This window comes from Medicago sativa, chromosome 6, assembly GCF_051527215.1.
Source record: "Medicago sativa cultivar Bolivia chromosome 6, Bolivia_mono, whole genome shotgun sequence".
NCBI lineage: Eukaryota > Viridiplantae > Streptophyta > Magnoliopsida > Fabales > Fabaceae > Medicago > Medicago sativa.
The window spans coordinates 62,966,802-62,984,810 of record NC_140754.1 but is presented as its reverse complement, the minus strand read 5'-3'; the positions used below and the strand labels follow the sequence as shown (position 1 = coordinate 62,984,810).

At 32.2% G+C, this 18,009-nt stretch overlaps 1 protein-coding gene across 1 annotated transcript; it reads right to left on the bottom strand.

The window, feature by feature from the left end:
* Positions 1 to 6,990: 6,990 nt before the first annotated feature.
* On the bottom strand, positions 6,991 to 9,572 carry LOC146916196 (uncharacterized). The gene is made up of 2 exons (XM_085716927.1): positions 9,381 to 9,572; positions 6,991 to 8,289 (listed from the first exon to the last, which is right to left on the bottom strand). The coding sequence occupies exons 1-2, from the start codon at positions 9,508 to 9,510 to the stop codon at positions 7,082 to 7,084; spliced, it is 1,338 nt and encodes a 445-aa protein (XP_085573053.1). The 5' UTR covers positions 9,511 to 9,572; the 3' UTR covers positions 6,991 to 7,081.
* Between the last annotated feature and the right edge of the window lie 8,437 nt (positions 9,573 to 18,009).

Below are 18,009 nucleotides of genomic sequence, written 5' to 3'. Positions count from 1 at the left end.
AGTACATTGTGTGACAGACATGGAAAAAGACTTATGTGATGATGATAAATGTGAATAAGAGTGAAAGGATGCAATAGGGTAAAGAATACCTGAAGATTTTGGTGATGGTGCAAAAGAAGATGATGAATTACATACATAATCTGCCAGATAAGAAGGTGTCTTCCTATTTCCAGTATTTGTTGATGATGATGGTAAAGGAGCATGTGTAGGATCAGGAATGGATTGAGTATCATCATCTATGTTTAGTGGTGTTTGTGCAGGAGAAGTATGGAGAGAATTTTGGTCAGAAGAGGTAAGAAGATTATCATGAATAGAGGGATTATGATTTTGGTTTTGATTTGAAGATGTAGGAGAAGTATTAGGATAGTACTTCCATAGAGATGGTGATGAAACGGGTTGATAAGGGAAAATATTTTCATGATGTGTAATGTTTCTGGAAACAAAAATTTCCTTATTATGAATGTCAAGTAAAACTACTCCTTTCATGCCATGTTTATATCTCAAAAAAACACACTTTCTTGCTCTAGAAGCAAGTTTATTTCTGTTTGCTTGTAAAGTGGAAGAAAAAACCAAAGAACCAAAAACTTTTAATTGATTTAGGTCAGGTGACTGTTTATGTAACAGAAAATAAGGAGTGTTATTGTCAATTATAGGGATGGTCACTCTATTCATGATGAAAACAGCATGAATAGCAGCATAGGACCAAAAATGTTTTGGAAGATTTGATTGGAAAAGTAAAGCCCTCACTATGTTTAAAATGTGTTGATGCTTTCTCTCAACTCTAGCATTTTGCTGAGGAGTCTCCACACAACTTCTTTGATGTAAAATTCCTTTAGAGGAGTAAAATTTTGGCATGAGAAATTCAGGGCCATTATCACTTCTTATGATTTTAATTTGACAGGAAAACTGATTTTCAATGAGAGTAATAAAATCAACAATATGTTGTCTAGTTTCAGCTTTTGTTTTCATCAAAGTTAACAAGGTATATCTACTAAAATCATCTACTGCAGTAAGAAAATACGATTGACCATGTATGGATTTAACAGAAATGGGACCCCAAATATCAAAGTGTATTAGCTCAAAAGGTTGTTTAGCTTTTTTACAACTGGGAATAAAAGGGAGTTTTCTATGTTTAGCGAAATGGCATACATCACAAGGAGCTTTGCTATCAACATTTACAAAAGGAAATTTGGAATGTAAAGCATTCATTCTAGAAAAGGAAAGGTGACCTAATTTGAAATGCCACAGGGCACTATCAGGCAAAGTAGTGAAAGGTTTGTCAATAGTACTTGAACTGCAAGCAACCTTATCTGGTAGAGTCAAGTAGTATAATTCATCCCTCCTTTCACCAGAACCAATCATCTTCTGAGTATTCTTTTCCAGAATGATACATGTGGAACCATAAAAAATAACAATGCAATTTAGTGAATCAGATATTTTTGACACAGACAACAAATTGAACTGAAATTCAGGAACATAAAGCACATGTTTAATTGAAAAATATGAACTAAACCTAATGGTTCCAGCATGTTTAGCTATTGCATAGTGGCCAGTAGGCAATTTTATATGCATGGGAGTGATTTCATTGTAAGAATGAAACCATTGAACATTTCCACAAATATGATCACTAGCTCCTGAATCAATGATCCAGGAGTTCAGAGCAAAACTATGACAAGTTAAAGAAAATATGGAACTAGTATTGTGCTTACCATTTGGTGTATGACCAGATGGCATGGAAAAAACCTGATTCGCAGAAGCTTGTGCAGGCACTGAATCTTGTTTAGAAGATGAAACCTGAAGTAAACTCATTAGCCTCTCATACTGCTCAGGTGTAATAGATGTAGAAGCAACTCTCCCAGTCTCATCAGGAGTTGAACCTTCAGTCTCTGAGGATGCAGCATGATTAGCATAAGAAGAATTATTAAAATTTCTTTGAAGATGAGGAGGGTATCCATGCTTTTTGTAGCATGTTTCTATGGTGTGATTGCTTCTACCACAGAAAGTGCAAACCCTATTCTTGTTGAAAGTAGAACCTGGATTGGTATTCTTGTACACATTTCCTGAATTACCATGCTTAAGTTTACCAGAATTCACAACATTGATAGAGGGTAAAGAATCTTCAACAACTTGTACAAAATTACCCTGCCTTTCATGTTGCAACACCATGGAAAATATCCTATTCATTGATGGAAGAGGATCCATGAGAAGGATCTGAGACTTAACCATGTTGAAATTTTCATTGAGACCAGTAAGAAAGCGCATATCATACAACAAAATGTGATTTTTCCTAGCAGTGCCCATAGCCTCACAAGAACACTGAACTCTGCAACTACAACTAGGCATAGGCAAGTATATCTCTAGTTCTTCCCATAACACTTTCAGTTCAGAGTAAAATGTAGTAACTGATTTAGAATCTTGTTGTAAAGAATAGATTTCTTGCATGAGTTCAGAAATTCGTACCAAATCACCTTGAGCAAAACGCTCCTTGGGATCATTCCACACATCCATGGCGTTTTCCATGAAAACAATAGATTGAGAAATTGAAGGATCTACTGAATTCAAGATCCATGAGTGAATCAGCATGTTACACCGATTCCATGCACGAAAAGAAGGATCAAACGGATCTGTAACTGGAGGAATGGTGCCATCAACAAACTCATACTTCATTTTTCCCCCAAGAGCTCTACGCATCGAACGAGCCCAAGAATGATAATTCGAACCATTCAGCAATGGCGTAACCGTTACAGAGGATGTACCATCACCAGGGTGAACGAAATACGGGCTGGTTTGATCAAGAGCAACCTCATATGAAGAACTTGCACCATTGTTGTTGCGAGGTGCTTGGAAACAGAAAAACAGAGGAGAAAAACGAAGAAGAAGAAGAGAAAAACGTAGCGGAAGAAGAAGCTCTCTTGAATCAAGAGGCTCGTGATACCATATTGAGAAACCAAAAATGTAACAGAAAAGAGAGAGAAGAAAAGAAATATTGAGGAAAATGGTGAATATTATTGAATGAATTGGGAAAACAATGCTTACAGTTATTTATAGCTAAACTATAGTTGTACCATACTAAGCTATCATGTACATCACATATGTGATTGTACCCTAAGCTCTAACTAACTTTCTAGGTTGTTATAGCTATGAAACTAGCTTAGGGTTTAGTTAGCTTGCGCTGCAAGTCACTAGTGTGTAGTGTGTTCCTCTTCCTTATCTTTGATCATCTGTGTTTCTATATCTTCCAAGTTATTCTTCATACATATAATACAATGGACTGTTAATGTATATGTTTCTTGTGTCTTTAGTGATTGACGCCTTAGGGACTAATTTTAATTTTATGTGCCATTCTCGTGAAGGTACCATTTTCTTTTTATAAGTGAAGGTTTGATTACAGTTCTGTTTTTACTGGTTTACTGTTCTATCATTTTCCAACCAATGTGAAGTTCCATTTTCTTCACAACCCTTTTAACATTTATTTAATCGTTGATTTCACATAATTTATTTTAGTTCCCACTGAATTGAACTATTTATGTAATCTTCAACTTTAGTTACAAGGGCATAGATTGGAAGTAGTCGCGAGTTCACACAAATTGATGCAATAATGAATCTCAATCACCAATCTGTGATCCTAGCGGATTTGTATTCGCAATGTCGATCTCAAGTTTCACATAGAATTGAATCTCGGTAGTTCATTACATATCGGACTGTTCATATCAGTTATTCCCAAATCCTTTAACTAAGGCGAGGGTAATAGCTGATAAAGATTGTAGATTATAAGTTACCTCCTTCCCACATAGTCTTTATTTAGTTTTTGCCTTGACGTTTCGTGTTTTATGAAATTTGTTATATTGCTACTATATCATAGTCCTCAAACAAGAGAACTATAAGAGAAACAAAAATCTTCAATCTGCCAAAGCCTCCTATATCACAAAGAAATGTCATCAGTGAGTCTGTTAGTTACATGCGTCTTGCATGACAACATTATTTCCGTTGCGACGCTTCAATGTTACCATTTCAGAGTCACGCTGATATTACCGTAGGTACAGCCAATGCTATACCGGGGCCGGCATCAAAATCCAAATCTATAATCCAATTTTCTAGTAGTATTCCAAGCAATCGTTCGGACCTGCTGTCGCCAATTAGAGACAACTTTGCTACTCTGATATGCAAGCTAATTCTCAACATGAGCCTCTTAATTTCTACAAGTGGACAATGAATGGCAAGCAGTGGCTCACACATCACGCCACCTTGCATTGCACGGATATCTTGAATATTTAGTTTGTAAAAATTTGAGAGAATAAATACTACTTATTATTTATAGAGTGAGATTCTTGGAAACATATGAAATTGAAGATAAGTAATAATAAGGAATATATGTTGACATGAGGAATGCTATGTGCAATTGCTCTATCAGTCGCTAATACACACACGCCCACTAATTGGGCCACGTTGTTGTTTGATTAAACTTAGTTACCGGTTGACTGGTTCACTAAGTTGTATTTTTTGCAATTTTTTTTTTTTTTTGCATTTATAAAAATTTTCAAGACGTCAAACTTTTCCTTCCGGTCTTTCTCATTTCTTAACATTTCTCCTTTCTCAATACCCCATATGAATCTGGAAGCATTCTTCTAAAATAAGACCATCAGCCAACAACATCCTCTTCAATGGTGGTAAAATAATGACTAGACTAGCTGTGAACATCCTCTCCACCTTCGTGCCCATACTCTCTAACACCATCAGCCTTCACCATAACCATTGAAATCAACACCTCTTCCACATCCTTAGAACTGTCAACACCGTCTATGGTCACCCATGGAGATCCAGACATAGTGTCTCTGATTAAACCTTAAGGAATACAAATGGTCAAAATTGCTAACTTGAACAGAGTACAATAGTTGATATGAATGTGTACTTTTTATTAATTGAAATATGAATAAAATTTAAATCTAGCAAAATAGGTGGATCTTATGAAGTTTTATGGAGTTTTGATTGATTCACAGAAACACCACCATTCGGTTTGTCCAACATCCTTTTCCATATTTAACTCCAGTATGAAATAGATGTAAAGACATTTAGAAAATCATTATAAAACCCAGGCATGTGTATATTACTCTAACTTCACTTTGGGCCTTTAACTATTCGATTGTGTATTAGAAAATCATTATACCACCAACATCCTGATCTATCTTTCAAGAAGAATCTGGACACACTGTCCTTCAAACCATCAAAAATAAATTAAAAAATAGTGGTAAAAGAAACAACCGGTAACCAAGAATATAACAATGACGTGGCCCACTATTTGAGCAAGTGTTGGTGAGCGAGTGTTATAGCGTCTGTCGCTAGCACCGCTCATGTTGACATTAATTAAAAAAACATGTAAGTAAATTGTTGTGGTTGAGTGTAAATTGCCTAGAAAATGAAGATGGGGGAAGGAATATGAAAGAAAAAAAAAATACTTATATGGAATATATGTGTATGTATGAAAAAAGTGATAGGTAGGATAATAATATAAAGACTAAAATTGAGCCAAAACTTACAAATCAAAATATAGATTGGCGTGATCGAATTGGTTGTGTCTACTTTATAGCCTTATAACTGAAATTGATTCTAGCCTTATATAATAAAGCTTAGTCTTTGTAAGCTGATAAATTGATCTTCCTCATGTAGTTATTGATAGTAAAAAAATTGTAGCTACTTAACACTTAAATAAGTTAATAATGCTTACTGACTTACTAGACCTTCAATCCAGTGTTTTTTTCAAATTGACAGTTGAATGTACAAACGATTTTAAGCTCAATGGCATAAGTGCTGGCTCACAAGTTACAAACCTTGCACAATTCGTTTCGGCGATCTTTAGGTATTAAGATTTTCTGTAAAAAATGTATACTATTTGTTACATTTTCTGCAAGTGCGTGCAACTTTTATTAGCAGTACGGAAAATTTCAATTCTGTAAGTGGCTTATAAGCGGCTCTGGTCGTTTGTTTTCCCTTTTGTATATCATATAATTTGTCTCGTCATATATGTGACATCTGAAACGAGACGCAAATAAGTGACTATTGTGGAGTTGAGTTATAACAACGAATACTTACCAAAGATGAAGAATAAAACTTCTTTTCACCTCACCATAAACTGAAGTCTTAAACATAAAGAGATCAGTCTCTACTTGAGTAAATATGGAGTTCGAATTGCACGCTCTTTCCATGTTAACAAGACAAGGGAAAGAATCTTTCTCATTGTTGAGAAACATAGCATCTATGGAAAATTGGAAATAGAGATAAAAAGCTTAGAAAATTATTGTATTGATAATAGTTAAAATGATAAAAATGAAAGAGTGAGTAAAAACAAGTCAACATTGTGACATGAATTAGTACTTTTAACTAACAAAGTAATTTTAACTAACTACTAACTATCAATATTCTTGGCCTAAAAAGAACTTGTCCCAAGCGAGAGAATAGCCAGTGTGAGGGTGGAATTTGAGTCTAAAATCCATACAAAGGAAACCTTTTTACAATTCATGACTTTATCAAGCGTTACGATTAACTAGTACCTAAGGATAAACCTTCAAAAACACCTCATAACTTAGCCTAAAAAGAGCTTGTCCCGTCTATATTGCTTAGAAACTTTCACTCTGGTTACGTAAAAGACCACCGCAACCAACAAGCAACGGGAGCTTACTAAATATGTGAAAATTGAGGTCTTAGATTGAATAGTAAGGACATACTTTGTTTACTATAATTTGAATTCGAACAAAGTAAAAATTTACATGGATTGGACCAATTCAAAACAGTTCGAAAACCATTTCATACAACAGTTTGAAAAACTAGTTCGGTTTGAGATTTTAAAACTAGTGCACTGAACCAATTAAACTTGATTTAGGTTCCATTTGGTCCAATTTTCTCAATATAATATTACATCATGAAATTATAGAAGGAAATAAGCTATTTAGAAGGGGGGAACTAACAATGACTGGAATTTTGGGTACCTTGGGAGAATCAGAAAAACAATGCTCTTGTAATAATTGAATTTTTCTTCTTACATTTTTTGTGGTACAATAATTAATAATCCATTCATTAAACACAGGAATTACCATAAACTTGGTACAAACCATAAAGGAAAAAGAACATCACCATGCTTTATCGTCTCCTCGGGAAAGAATTTGATGCTGCTATCATTCAAACAAAACGTCCCAAATTCTAAACTTTCTGGTGGGTTTTTTCTTGGACAATGAAAAGTAACAGCAAAGTAGATGCTATTACCTCTAATTAGCTCTTTATTATAACCAAATTCATCTCTTTTCATTACCATGCTCTTCAATTTGCTAACAAAAGCTACTCTATCTTCCAGCTTCACATTCTGCCACCCAATAGGACTCTTGTTCCTGTCCAGTTTGAACACTTCAAAGCTTGTAACCTTAGGTGGCTTAGCAAATGCTGCGGGAACAATGAAACGTTCAGAGAAAACATGTCGAATGTGAACCTCAGCATTATAGAACATACGAATGAAGTATAACTCTTTTAATGTTTTATCTTTGGCTAGAAAACTGCCGATTATACTTGATCCTGATTGCCCTATTCTTGGAAGTTCAGCCAGCATTTCGGCCTTTGGAGGTCCATTAGTGGAGTCTTTAAGATCATAAACCAATATAAAGTCTGAGGATGGGTCATTTACATACAATTTTGTACCAATAATTTCTATGTCCTCAAAATATATCCCTGAATCCTTGTCTGGCTCAACTATAGTCCATGACTTTTCAAAGAGTTTGTAAATTGCAATGTGACAATAATCACTCAAAAGAACAACTAAATAACAATCAGAACCATCCCAATTCGGTGTCGAAGAGGCCACCATTTTTCTCACAGATAATTTTCTTGCACCGATGATGGAAGAGATGGGAGGCAAGCACAACTTTGATGGTATCGTGAATCTAACATCAGTCACTGGATTCAAAAAGAAAATTTTTGCAAAACCTTCTTCAGAATTGTCACTCACAATCAGCCAGCCATCAACTGAGCCAAGACATTCATCAGTGCTCCTTAACATTGATTTATTATTGCGCCAAAACCAGCTCTCAACTGAGCTAACTCTTTTTGTACTCAAAATAGGGAGTTCAGGTAAATGGCAGCAACACTTCTTTTCAATGGCATGGGAAACTGTTTTCCTAAAAGAACGACAAATTGCTCTCAATCCAACGTAATCTTTAAGAGGCAAATGTTTCATAATCCGTTCAAACACATCGACCGGTAGATTTGTGAATATGTTATCTTCCATCTCTGATCTGTCGATGACAACAACTACATAATCATTGCCACTTGTAAGTATTAGTGCAGTATAAAAGAAGTATAAGTTTCTTTTCAAATAAAATGCTAAGTTATGTGTCAAGACATCTATGTAACAGAACAATCATATACAGAAGTTTGAATGATATTATACTAGTAATAAAGAGAACAAATACAATTCAGAACGCTAAGAAGAAGAAAGTCTAAAAAATAAGATCCTCACCACTAATGAAACTTCCACAAAGTAAAACAAAAAAAGTGTACGTAACCATAACCAGAACGCTCACACTAAGCCAGTGCATTCTCTTATTTAATAACAATGACTGCAATCCGTAACGCAAACATGACTGTCAAAATATGTATTGAGAGAAGAAATATAACTACTATCTGTCGAGACTACGTCAACACTTAACATTCATATGCAAAAATATAAATAATATCATAGTAATTAAGAGAGCAAATATAACTCAAAAGACTATGAAGAAGAAAATGTGAAAAATAACATCCACGCTACTATTGAGAGGACCAATATTGTTCAGAGTGGATGTGGATTTAGCATAAAAATATGATTAATTATCACTTAATATATGTGAGAATTATGACAAAAAATAACATATAAATCGGAGATTAAACATACAAGATTTACAACGATATTCGATCACGCTGAGTAACTATAACCAGAACGCTCACACTAAGCCGGTGCATTCTCTTATTTAATAGCAATGTTGTGACATCACAATGACTGCAATCCGTAACGCAATCATGACTGTCAAAATCCGTATTGAGAGAAGAAATATAACTAATATCTGTCGGAGACTACGTCAACACTTCAAAGCCCAACAATCATATGCCAAAATATAAATAATATCATAGTAATGAAGAGAACAAATATAACTCAAAAGACTATGAAGAAGAATATGGGAAAAATAACATCCACGCCACTATTAACCAATATTGTACTGAGTGGATGTGGATTTAGCATAGAAGTATGATTAATTATCGCTTTATATTTATGAGAATAATGACAAAAAGTAACATATAAATCAGAGATTAAACATACAAGATTTACAACGATCAGTAACATATAAATCAGAGATTAAACATACAAGATTTACAACGATCGATCACGCTGAGTAGCTCCACTACTACGAAACCGAAAGTTAGGAATGGAATCACAATAGATAACAATTTGAGTAGCTCCACTATGAATCCGAAAGTTAGGAAAGGAAGAACCATTATTAACAATTTAAGTTCCTGTATTAATCTGTGATTCTATTAAATCTGCGACAAATAGTGGTAAAGGAAATTCAAAATAAAAGTGGTTAATATATGAAACCAGAATAGCAGGTCAATAAGTATTTGGTTTAAAAAGATTGATGATGTGGAACAATATGGTTGTGGGAGTGTACGAGAGTCACTGACCATATCATTCCTCTTAGAAATTTGAGTTATGTTATTTGTATGATAATTTATGAGCAATCATAGATTTATAATGAAAAGTAGATAGATAATGTAAAAACAGTGTGTGAGTATGATAGAGAAATTTGTCATATGATTGTTCAAATATTATTTCTCTATAAATTTATATCATGTTAAAGGTATTTGTTCATTTTCATGGTGTAATAATTTTTTTTTTTTTTGTGATTAGAAATTTCTTAATTGAATATAGTAAAAAATAATTATCTGTATCTTTTATTTACACTTTAGCTGTTATGAAATAATGACTTAGTGGATGTCCATCCTTAAGTCTTCCACCTTCCTATAACTCCCATTTTCTACCTTCCTATAACTCCCACTAGTAAGTGAATAGTTAATGGATCTTAATTGCCTTGATCACTCACTTACTCACTCATCTTGTGTACTATAAATAGAGCTCATATTGTATTGCAAAGACACACTTGTGAGAGAATAATACCAAGTGCTTTCATCTTCTTCTTCATCTTCTTCTTTGATCTTGTGCTTTTACTTTATTTCCTAACACGCTATCAGCACGAAGCTCTCAGCTGGGTTTTAAATAGAAATGGAGCATATAGTATTGTGATAAATAAATACTTATACGTAAGTTTGATCAAAAGGTAAGTTTGATTTCTTCTCCTTCTTATGATTACGTTTGGTTGCTTTTAGTGATAGATAAAATGTGGTATTGAAATAAGAAAATATAATCGATTTAAGTAAATGTCAATAGTAATAATGACTTAGTGGATGTCCATCCTTAAGTCTTCCACCTTCCTATAACTCCCATTTTCTACCTTCCTATAACTCCCACTAGTAAGTGAATAGTTAGTGGATCTTAATTGCCTTGATCACTCACTTACTCACTCATCTTGTGTACTATAAATAGAGCTCATATTGTATTGCAAAGACACACTTGTGAAGAGAATAATACAAAATGCTTTCATCTTCTTCTTCATCTTCTTCTTTGATCTTGTGCTTTTACTTTATTTCCTAACACGCTATCAGCACGATGCTCTCAGCTGGGTTTTAAATAGAAATGGAGCATATAGTATTGTGATAAATAAATACTTATACGTAAGTTTGATCAAAAGGTAAGTTTGATTTCTTCTCCTTCTTGTGATTACGTTTGGTTGCTTTTAGTGATAGATAAAATGTGGTATTGAAATAAGAAAATATAATCGATTTAAGTAAATGTCAATAGTAATGAATTGTTGCATAGTATTAAACATATTCTGATCTGAAGGGAACTGAGAAAGAAAGTAAAGAAGAAGAAGAAGAAGAAGGGCGTCCAAGCATATTGAAAATATACAGGTTAAGATGTTTTAATCTCATTCATTCTTAAAGTTCTTAAATGTGTAACCAAAAAAAATAAAAATAAAAAAATTCTTTAAGTTTTATAACTTAGTGGTAGATGTGTGACTCACATTCATTCTTCAATTAATTAGCTTTTCAATTGTTGGCTTACATCTATGATCTAATGGTAGAACATATAAAGTTTAACTGTTTAAGAATGCATGAGATTAAAACTTCTTAAAATTTATAAGGTATTCTCGTTACCTGAAGGATTACAAATAAGAAAGAATTGTTCTTGATCATTATGAAAATCATACGTGATATAACTCCTGAAGAACTAAGAAAAAATAAAAAATTAAAGTATCCCCGAATCATTGCGAACAATCAAATTTTTATCATTGTAAGTTTTGAGATATATATAGTTCTTGAAGAACTAAATATTTCATAGCAAAAATTGTGATCTTCTTTGATGTTGATAGATTTATTGTTAAAAATAAGATCTATTTTATCTTTGTATTATCTAACATAAAAAAAAAGATTGAAGAGTTACATGTTAAGAATGTAATGTAGTTCTCGAAGAATTAATTTGTTATTTTAAAGATTCCTGAAGGATCGCTCAAATAAAGAAGTCTCTTGATAATTGTTTATGAAGATTTGGAATATAGCTCCTGAAGAACTAAAATTTAATATTAAAGCATCCTTGAAGGATTGCTCAAAAAGAAAGGATTTTTTTTTATTATGAAGATTTGAGATATGGTTCTAGAAGAACTGATAATTTAGCATCAAGCATTTGTGAAAGATTGCAAAATAAACATATTGTGATTTTCCTTTGTCATTGTCGATAGAGGTTTGTGGTTGAGTTCTTGAAGAACTAGATATTTGTTCATAATGTAAATATATAAGATCAATTTGATCTTAGTATAAGTTGAATTTGCTCCTGAAGTAGCAAAATCGAGAAAATAATATCAAGAATTGATATAGTAGAGATTATCATTTATATGATACATGCGAAGATGGTAAAAGTTTATTATGACTTTTGATGATTATGATTTTTGCTACTAATGAGTTCTCATGAGGCATATAAATTAGAGGTATTGTCATCACTTTGCACATTCAACACTTCTAATTTGTGCTCCACGTAATTTTTTTTTCTAATGAAATAGTATATATTATAGTTGTGAATTTGCCAATATTTTTCTTTTTAATAGATTAAGATTTAAGAACAATATTGTGTTGAATTAAAAGAGTTCCTGAAGAACAACAAATTTAAAGAGAAAATATGAGACAATGTGTCTATTTCTATGTCATTTGAAATGCTCCTGAAGTAGCAAAATAAGTGAGTATCTTGAAGAATATTTTTGAAAGATTAGTCACATTTGTAATTGAACAAAGAGTGACTCTTGATCAAAATGGTGAAAGGTCACATTGAACGTCATTCCCAGAAGTGAACGGTTCATACTATTTGTCTCATATAACCAATGTTGTGGTTTTGATAATTCATTTAGTAGAAGTCTACTATTGATACAATACATGTCAAGATCATAAAATTCCATTAGTATGGAATTAGATTGTTTGAGAAATTAGTGTTTGATCAAAGATTTGTTTAATACGATCATGTCTCTATTAATGGTTTGAAACGTGCAATATTGTTTCCTTATTCTATGATCAAAGATTGGTTGCGATTTTCTTCTTTCTTATTGCATAAGACTTCTAGAAGGTCTGAATTACAAGGTAGGTAAGCACAAACTCTTTTCTACATAATTCTTGAAGACATCTTATATGACTTACGTTCTCTTATTTACTTCTAAATCCTTCAAGAGTATTATATGTTAGATATGTACATTTTCTTTTGAAATAAATTTATTTGATTTTGATCTTACATAAAATATAAACTTTAGAGATGTCAAACTTTAAAAATATATTCTATTGATAGTTTGTGTTGCCTAACTACTCATAGGAGAAATGTGTATGATTTATAAAGTCTTATTTGTTGGTAATGCAAAAAATAATAAAGGTTTTATAATATTTATTATATAGCTTCACTTTGACATAATATTTTTTTGCTCATTATTGTTTCAAATAGACAAGAACAAATGAAACACATACTATTGTAAACCAGAAGTTTACAAATCATGTTTCAAATTTCAAATGGATTAGAACAAATGAATCATATATTATTGTAATCCAGAAGTTTAAAAATCGTTGGCAAGACCGGTTGGGTTATCTCGGATCTATTATGATGCAAAAACTAGTTGAATTTTTTTTTTTTTGGATATATATTGAAGAGCCAGAAGATTCTTCAATCTAGTAACTATTGCGTGTTACTAGTTCCCATAGAAAGTTTTGAGTAAGAGTTTATTTTCTGAACTTTTTAGAAAGCATTTGATAAATATCATTCGTCACTTGAAATTAACATTGAACAGCTGGTAGCATATGCTCATAAAAATGGACTTGAAGATCCATTCTTTAGACGTCTAAAGTTAATTGTATGATTGTTGCTTACGAGACCATACCTTATAAACTCTATTTTGGGAATCAGTAATCATGTATGTTGAGATATTGATTTGCATCAAGACAACACATTATTATATATACGTCCTCCCCTAATTAATCTATCATTGGTTTTAGGTTAACAACCTAATATTTCTCATCGAAGTGGATTTTGGATGTGTTGTGTATATCACAATTGCTCCAATATAATACCCTACGATAAATCTCGAAAGAATATTGGGAAAAAATATTTGATATGAATGTCCATCTATCATTAACTGTAATGAGCCAACTTATTTACAGCCTAGTAGGCTGATTATCAATTGATGGATTAGTTTTCCAATATTAGGGGGAGATAATAAGCAGCTGAAAATGTGAACCTGAAGTTCAATAAATTATTTGAAAGGAAATATTATTGTCTCGTCTTGATCCTCAAGGTATAACTCATTTGCAAAGGTAAATAAATCAAATATCAGCTGCTAATGCTCCAAATGAAATAGATGTCCTTGTTGAATAATCTAATATGCAAATGAGTCTTAATTGTGCCTGAAGCATGGTAGATCAATCGGTTCCAAATATAAAAATCCTCGAATAAGAAAATGAGCTTAAAGGAATGATAACCCAAACGAGGATATAGAAATTGAAAGTGTTTTCTGTCATAATTCATTTATTTGTTCTAGAAGAACTAATCAGGTACCTGAAACTTATGAAATATTGATAAATTATATCATGAAAGAAAGATCTCAATGGAATGAGATGGAACCGAAATGAAGTCAACATCGACGTGTTTTTGGATATAATATAGCGCTATATATGATAAGTAATAATGAGGATCATGAATTCAAGTCTATTACAGATTATAGAAAAGGAAAATATCTGTAGATGAAAAAGAGACAATTCCAGTGAAATCAAACTCTTTGGACCTGTAGTCTGCACACTCGAAGATGTGAAGTTAATTAGATATGTATGATTTTTCACACGAAAAAAAGAATAAGAATGGTAAAATAAATATACGTAGAGTTTGATATGTTCACTTGAAGTGAATAGGTAAATATCTACCATTTATTTTTAAGAGACATACATTCTTTAAAGATAAATTCACCTGAAGTGAATTCAAGAACTTTTTCATGCTTGATTAAGTTCAGTAGCACATGAAAGGCTCAAATTATATGAAAGATGTGTTACAATTTATTTATATGACTCACTTGATAGTGATATATGAAACTCCCTGAAGGATTTCATTTGCGTACTACAAACTATCAAAATTATTGAAAAGATGACATCATTTGTCCATTTTAAGGATTTGGAAATGAGTTTGTTATAATCGATTTTATGGTAATGGTATAAAGTATTATTAGAAATCCCTAAGATATTCTAAAATTTGTTATTATATAAATGTTGATATGGACAAATCTAATTGATTATGTAATAGAATGATTGTGATGTCACTTGATGTGAGTAAAGATCATGTCCTCAAGAAAATTATGAACAACTTTAATTGGTCAAGTGAGGACACTAATGTATTTTGCTTATATATATATATATATATATATATATATATATATATATATATATATATATCGTGGTATTTTAGTTTTGTCAATACATATATTGCAGCAAAGTCAAGCATACAATTTACGCGTTAGAGAAAGAACAATATCACTCAATCGTTTGAAAATGCTAACACCACAACAAGGAACTGGAGAATGCTCTTTATTAAAGATTGTGATTTTACACATACAAGAAACTTGCAGTTTTCTAATTTTAAAATGAGGTTCTTTCAACAAATCAATATGAAGACATATCAGAGCCACTAATTTGGAGAAGAGTATGGAGATAGATAATATCTTTCTACAGAGTCACCGCCAAGTAATGTTTTTGAACAATTAGTATAAAAGATTATTTGGACTTCTTCACTGTCTTTATGAGGGGGAGACAAATATGTGTTCTGCACTCTTTTTCCCTTAACCATTGTTTTATCTCATTGGGTTTTCCTGGTAAGGTTTTTAACGAGGCAGATTATGACACAAAAGGATGTTGAATTTTTTTCCCATTGAGTTTTTATCTAGTAAGGTTTTAATAAGGCATATCTTGATGGACATCCAAGGGGGAGTGTTATCAAATAATTACTTAGTGGATGTCCATCCTTAAGTCTTCCACCTTCCTATAACTCCCATTTTCTACCTTCCTATAACTCACACTAGTAAGTGAATAGTTAGTGGACCTCAATTGCCTTGATCACTCACTTACTCATCTTGTGTACTATAAACAGGGCTCATATTGTATTGCAAAGACACACTTGTGAAGAGAATAATACAAAGTGCTTTCATCTTCTTCTTTGATCTTGTGCTTTTACTTTATTTCTTAACATTAGCAATGTTTTAAAACCCATAATCGACCGATCTGTTGAATTGATCGAACCGGTAATCGGAATCTATCTGGTTGGGTCAAGCCATATACATCAAAAGTTTTATAAATTAGGCTAAAATATTTGAAAGGTCCTTGCAAATGTGCCTCGTTTGAATTTTGGTCCTTGTAAAAAAAAATGTTTTTCGTCCTTACAAAATTTTTGTTTTCTAAAAAACTCCCTGGGCCTATTTTGTGGATTGGCACATTTTCATCATACGTGGCAGTCAGATGTGGCATTTTCATCATACATGCATTTACATGTATTCAAATACATTTTTCACTATCATTCACTTTATACTCATTCGATAGCATTAGAATGCCAAATTTTTCATGTCATTCCTCAAGAATTTATTTTAGACTATACAAAGAATTATCTAACTTACAGACCTTGCTTTCTTGTCCATGAATTACAAAACTTTCAAGTTGTTCCATATAGATTTCTTCTTCTAGTTCAACATTTAAATTAAAAGGCAACTTTTACATCCATTTGGATTACTATCGAGTTACAAACAACTACTAAAGAGACTGGTACCTTCATGAATATGATTCTAGTGACTGTTGAAAGAGTGTCGAAGAAATTTATATTTTTCTCTTTGCCTAAAATCTTTTTTTACTAGGTGAGCCTTGTATTTAGCAGCCGAACCATCAGGTTCTAGTTTCTTTTTCCAAAATCCAGACACAACCGATTGTTTTGCAACAGGAGGCAAGCAACTAAGTGTCATGTTTTGTTAGATTTTAGAGAATCCATTTCATCGTTTGTTGCTTCTTTTAAAAAATTTAATGGATCTTCTTCCAATGTATAAGCCATATAACCAGGTTCATACTCTTCATCAGTTCTAGCATTCTGATTACTGGAATGTGATCAGATATAGTGCCCCAACTAGTTCTTAATTTTTAAAGTGAAATTATTTTGCCCCCACTAATGTCGTGTTTCCACTAGCGCATCCGTCAATTGCCCCACTATTCTTTATTTAAAGGGGTAATTATTTACATAGAAATAAACATCGTTTGATTCTATGACTGCTTTATCTTCTAGGTCATAAAACATATGTGTTTCGCTATTTGTAGCATACCCAATGATTACACATTCATAGGCTCTACTTGTGAGTTCAACTCTCTTGTGGTCCAGAATCCAAATATAGTCCAGATAATCTCAAGATAAAAAATAAGACAAGTTGGGTTGATTTTTCTTCAAAACGTCATAAGTAGAAATTTTGTTCTTAAACTTGGGTACTCTATTAAATATAAATTTCAAATTTTGTTATAAGAATTTAAAGTATCAAGCGTATCAATTTTATTTTTCAAATTTACAGTCATCAATAAATATGATAAAATATTTTTTTATCATTTCTAGTTTATGTGCCATCAAGTTCACACATATCATAATTTATTTTGTTTAGAAGTTCAAATTCTCTAAAGATTGATTTATATGAACTTTTGATTATTTATTTTGACTGCAAAAAATAAAATTTTCTAATCATATAACTTTTAAATTAAATTCAAGTTACTCAAATTTAAAATTAAACGTTTGTTTACATGATAAATTTTGACATGTCAAATATTAAAATCACAACTTATGAACTAGAAGGAGAATTTAATTTTGAACATAATATCAAAGGCGCAATCTTTTCCCCACCAAAATGCATGGTGCACAAGTCTCTATTTAAATCTGAGTCAACCAAGTCTTATTAAGTAAAAATCTGAAATTCAAATTCTTTGTCATAGCCACGTTCTCAAGTTTATATTCCCCTCCTAACAACGTTCTCATTTTTTTTAGGCTATTATTGTGCTTTGCTTAAAAAAAAAAAGGTTATTATTGTGCTTCATTTGCTTAGCTAGTCTGTCAAACCTTGCCTTACTTGTGCTCGTGGGCTTAGCTTAGTTGGATGGACAAAACATAATATATACATTTTCGGGTTAAAAAAAAAAACATTGCCTTACATTTCTCAACTGAAAAATGTTTTACTAATTCATGTGGCTATGCTAATCTTATCGAGTCAGTGGTGTATTTTGGATATTGATATATATATAGTCATAAAATTAAGCCTCTCACTTAGAGATCAGCGGTATACTCAGCCACATAGAAAA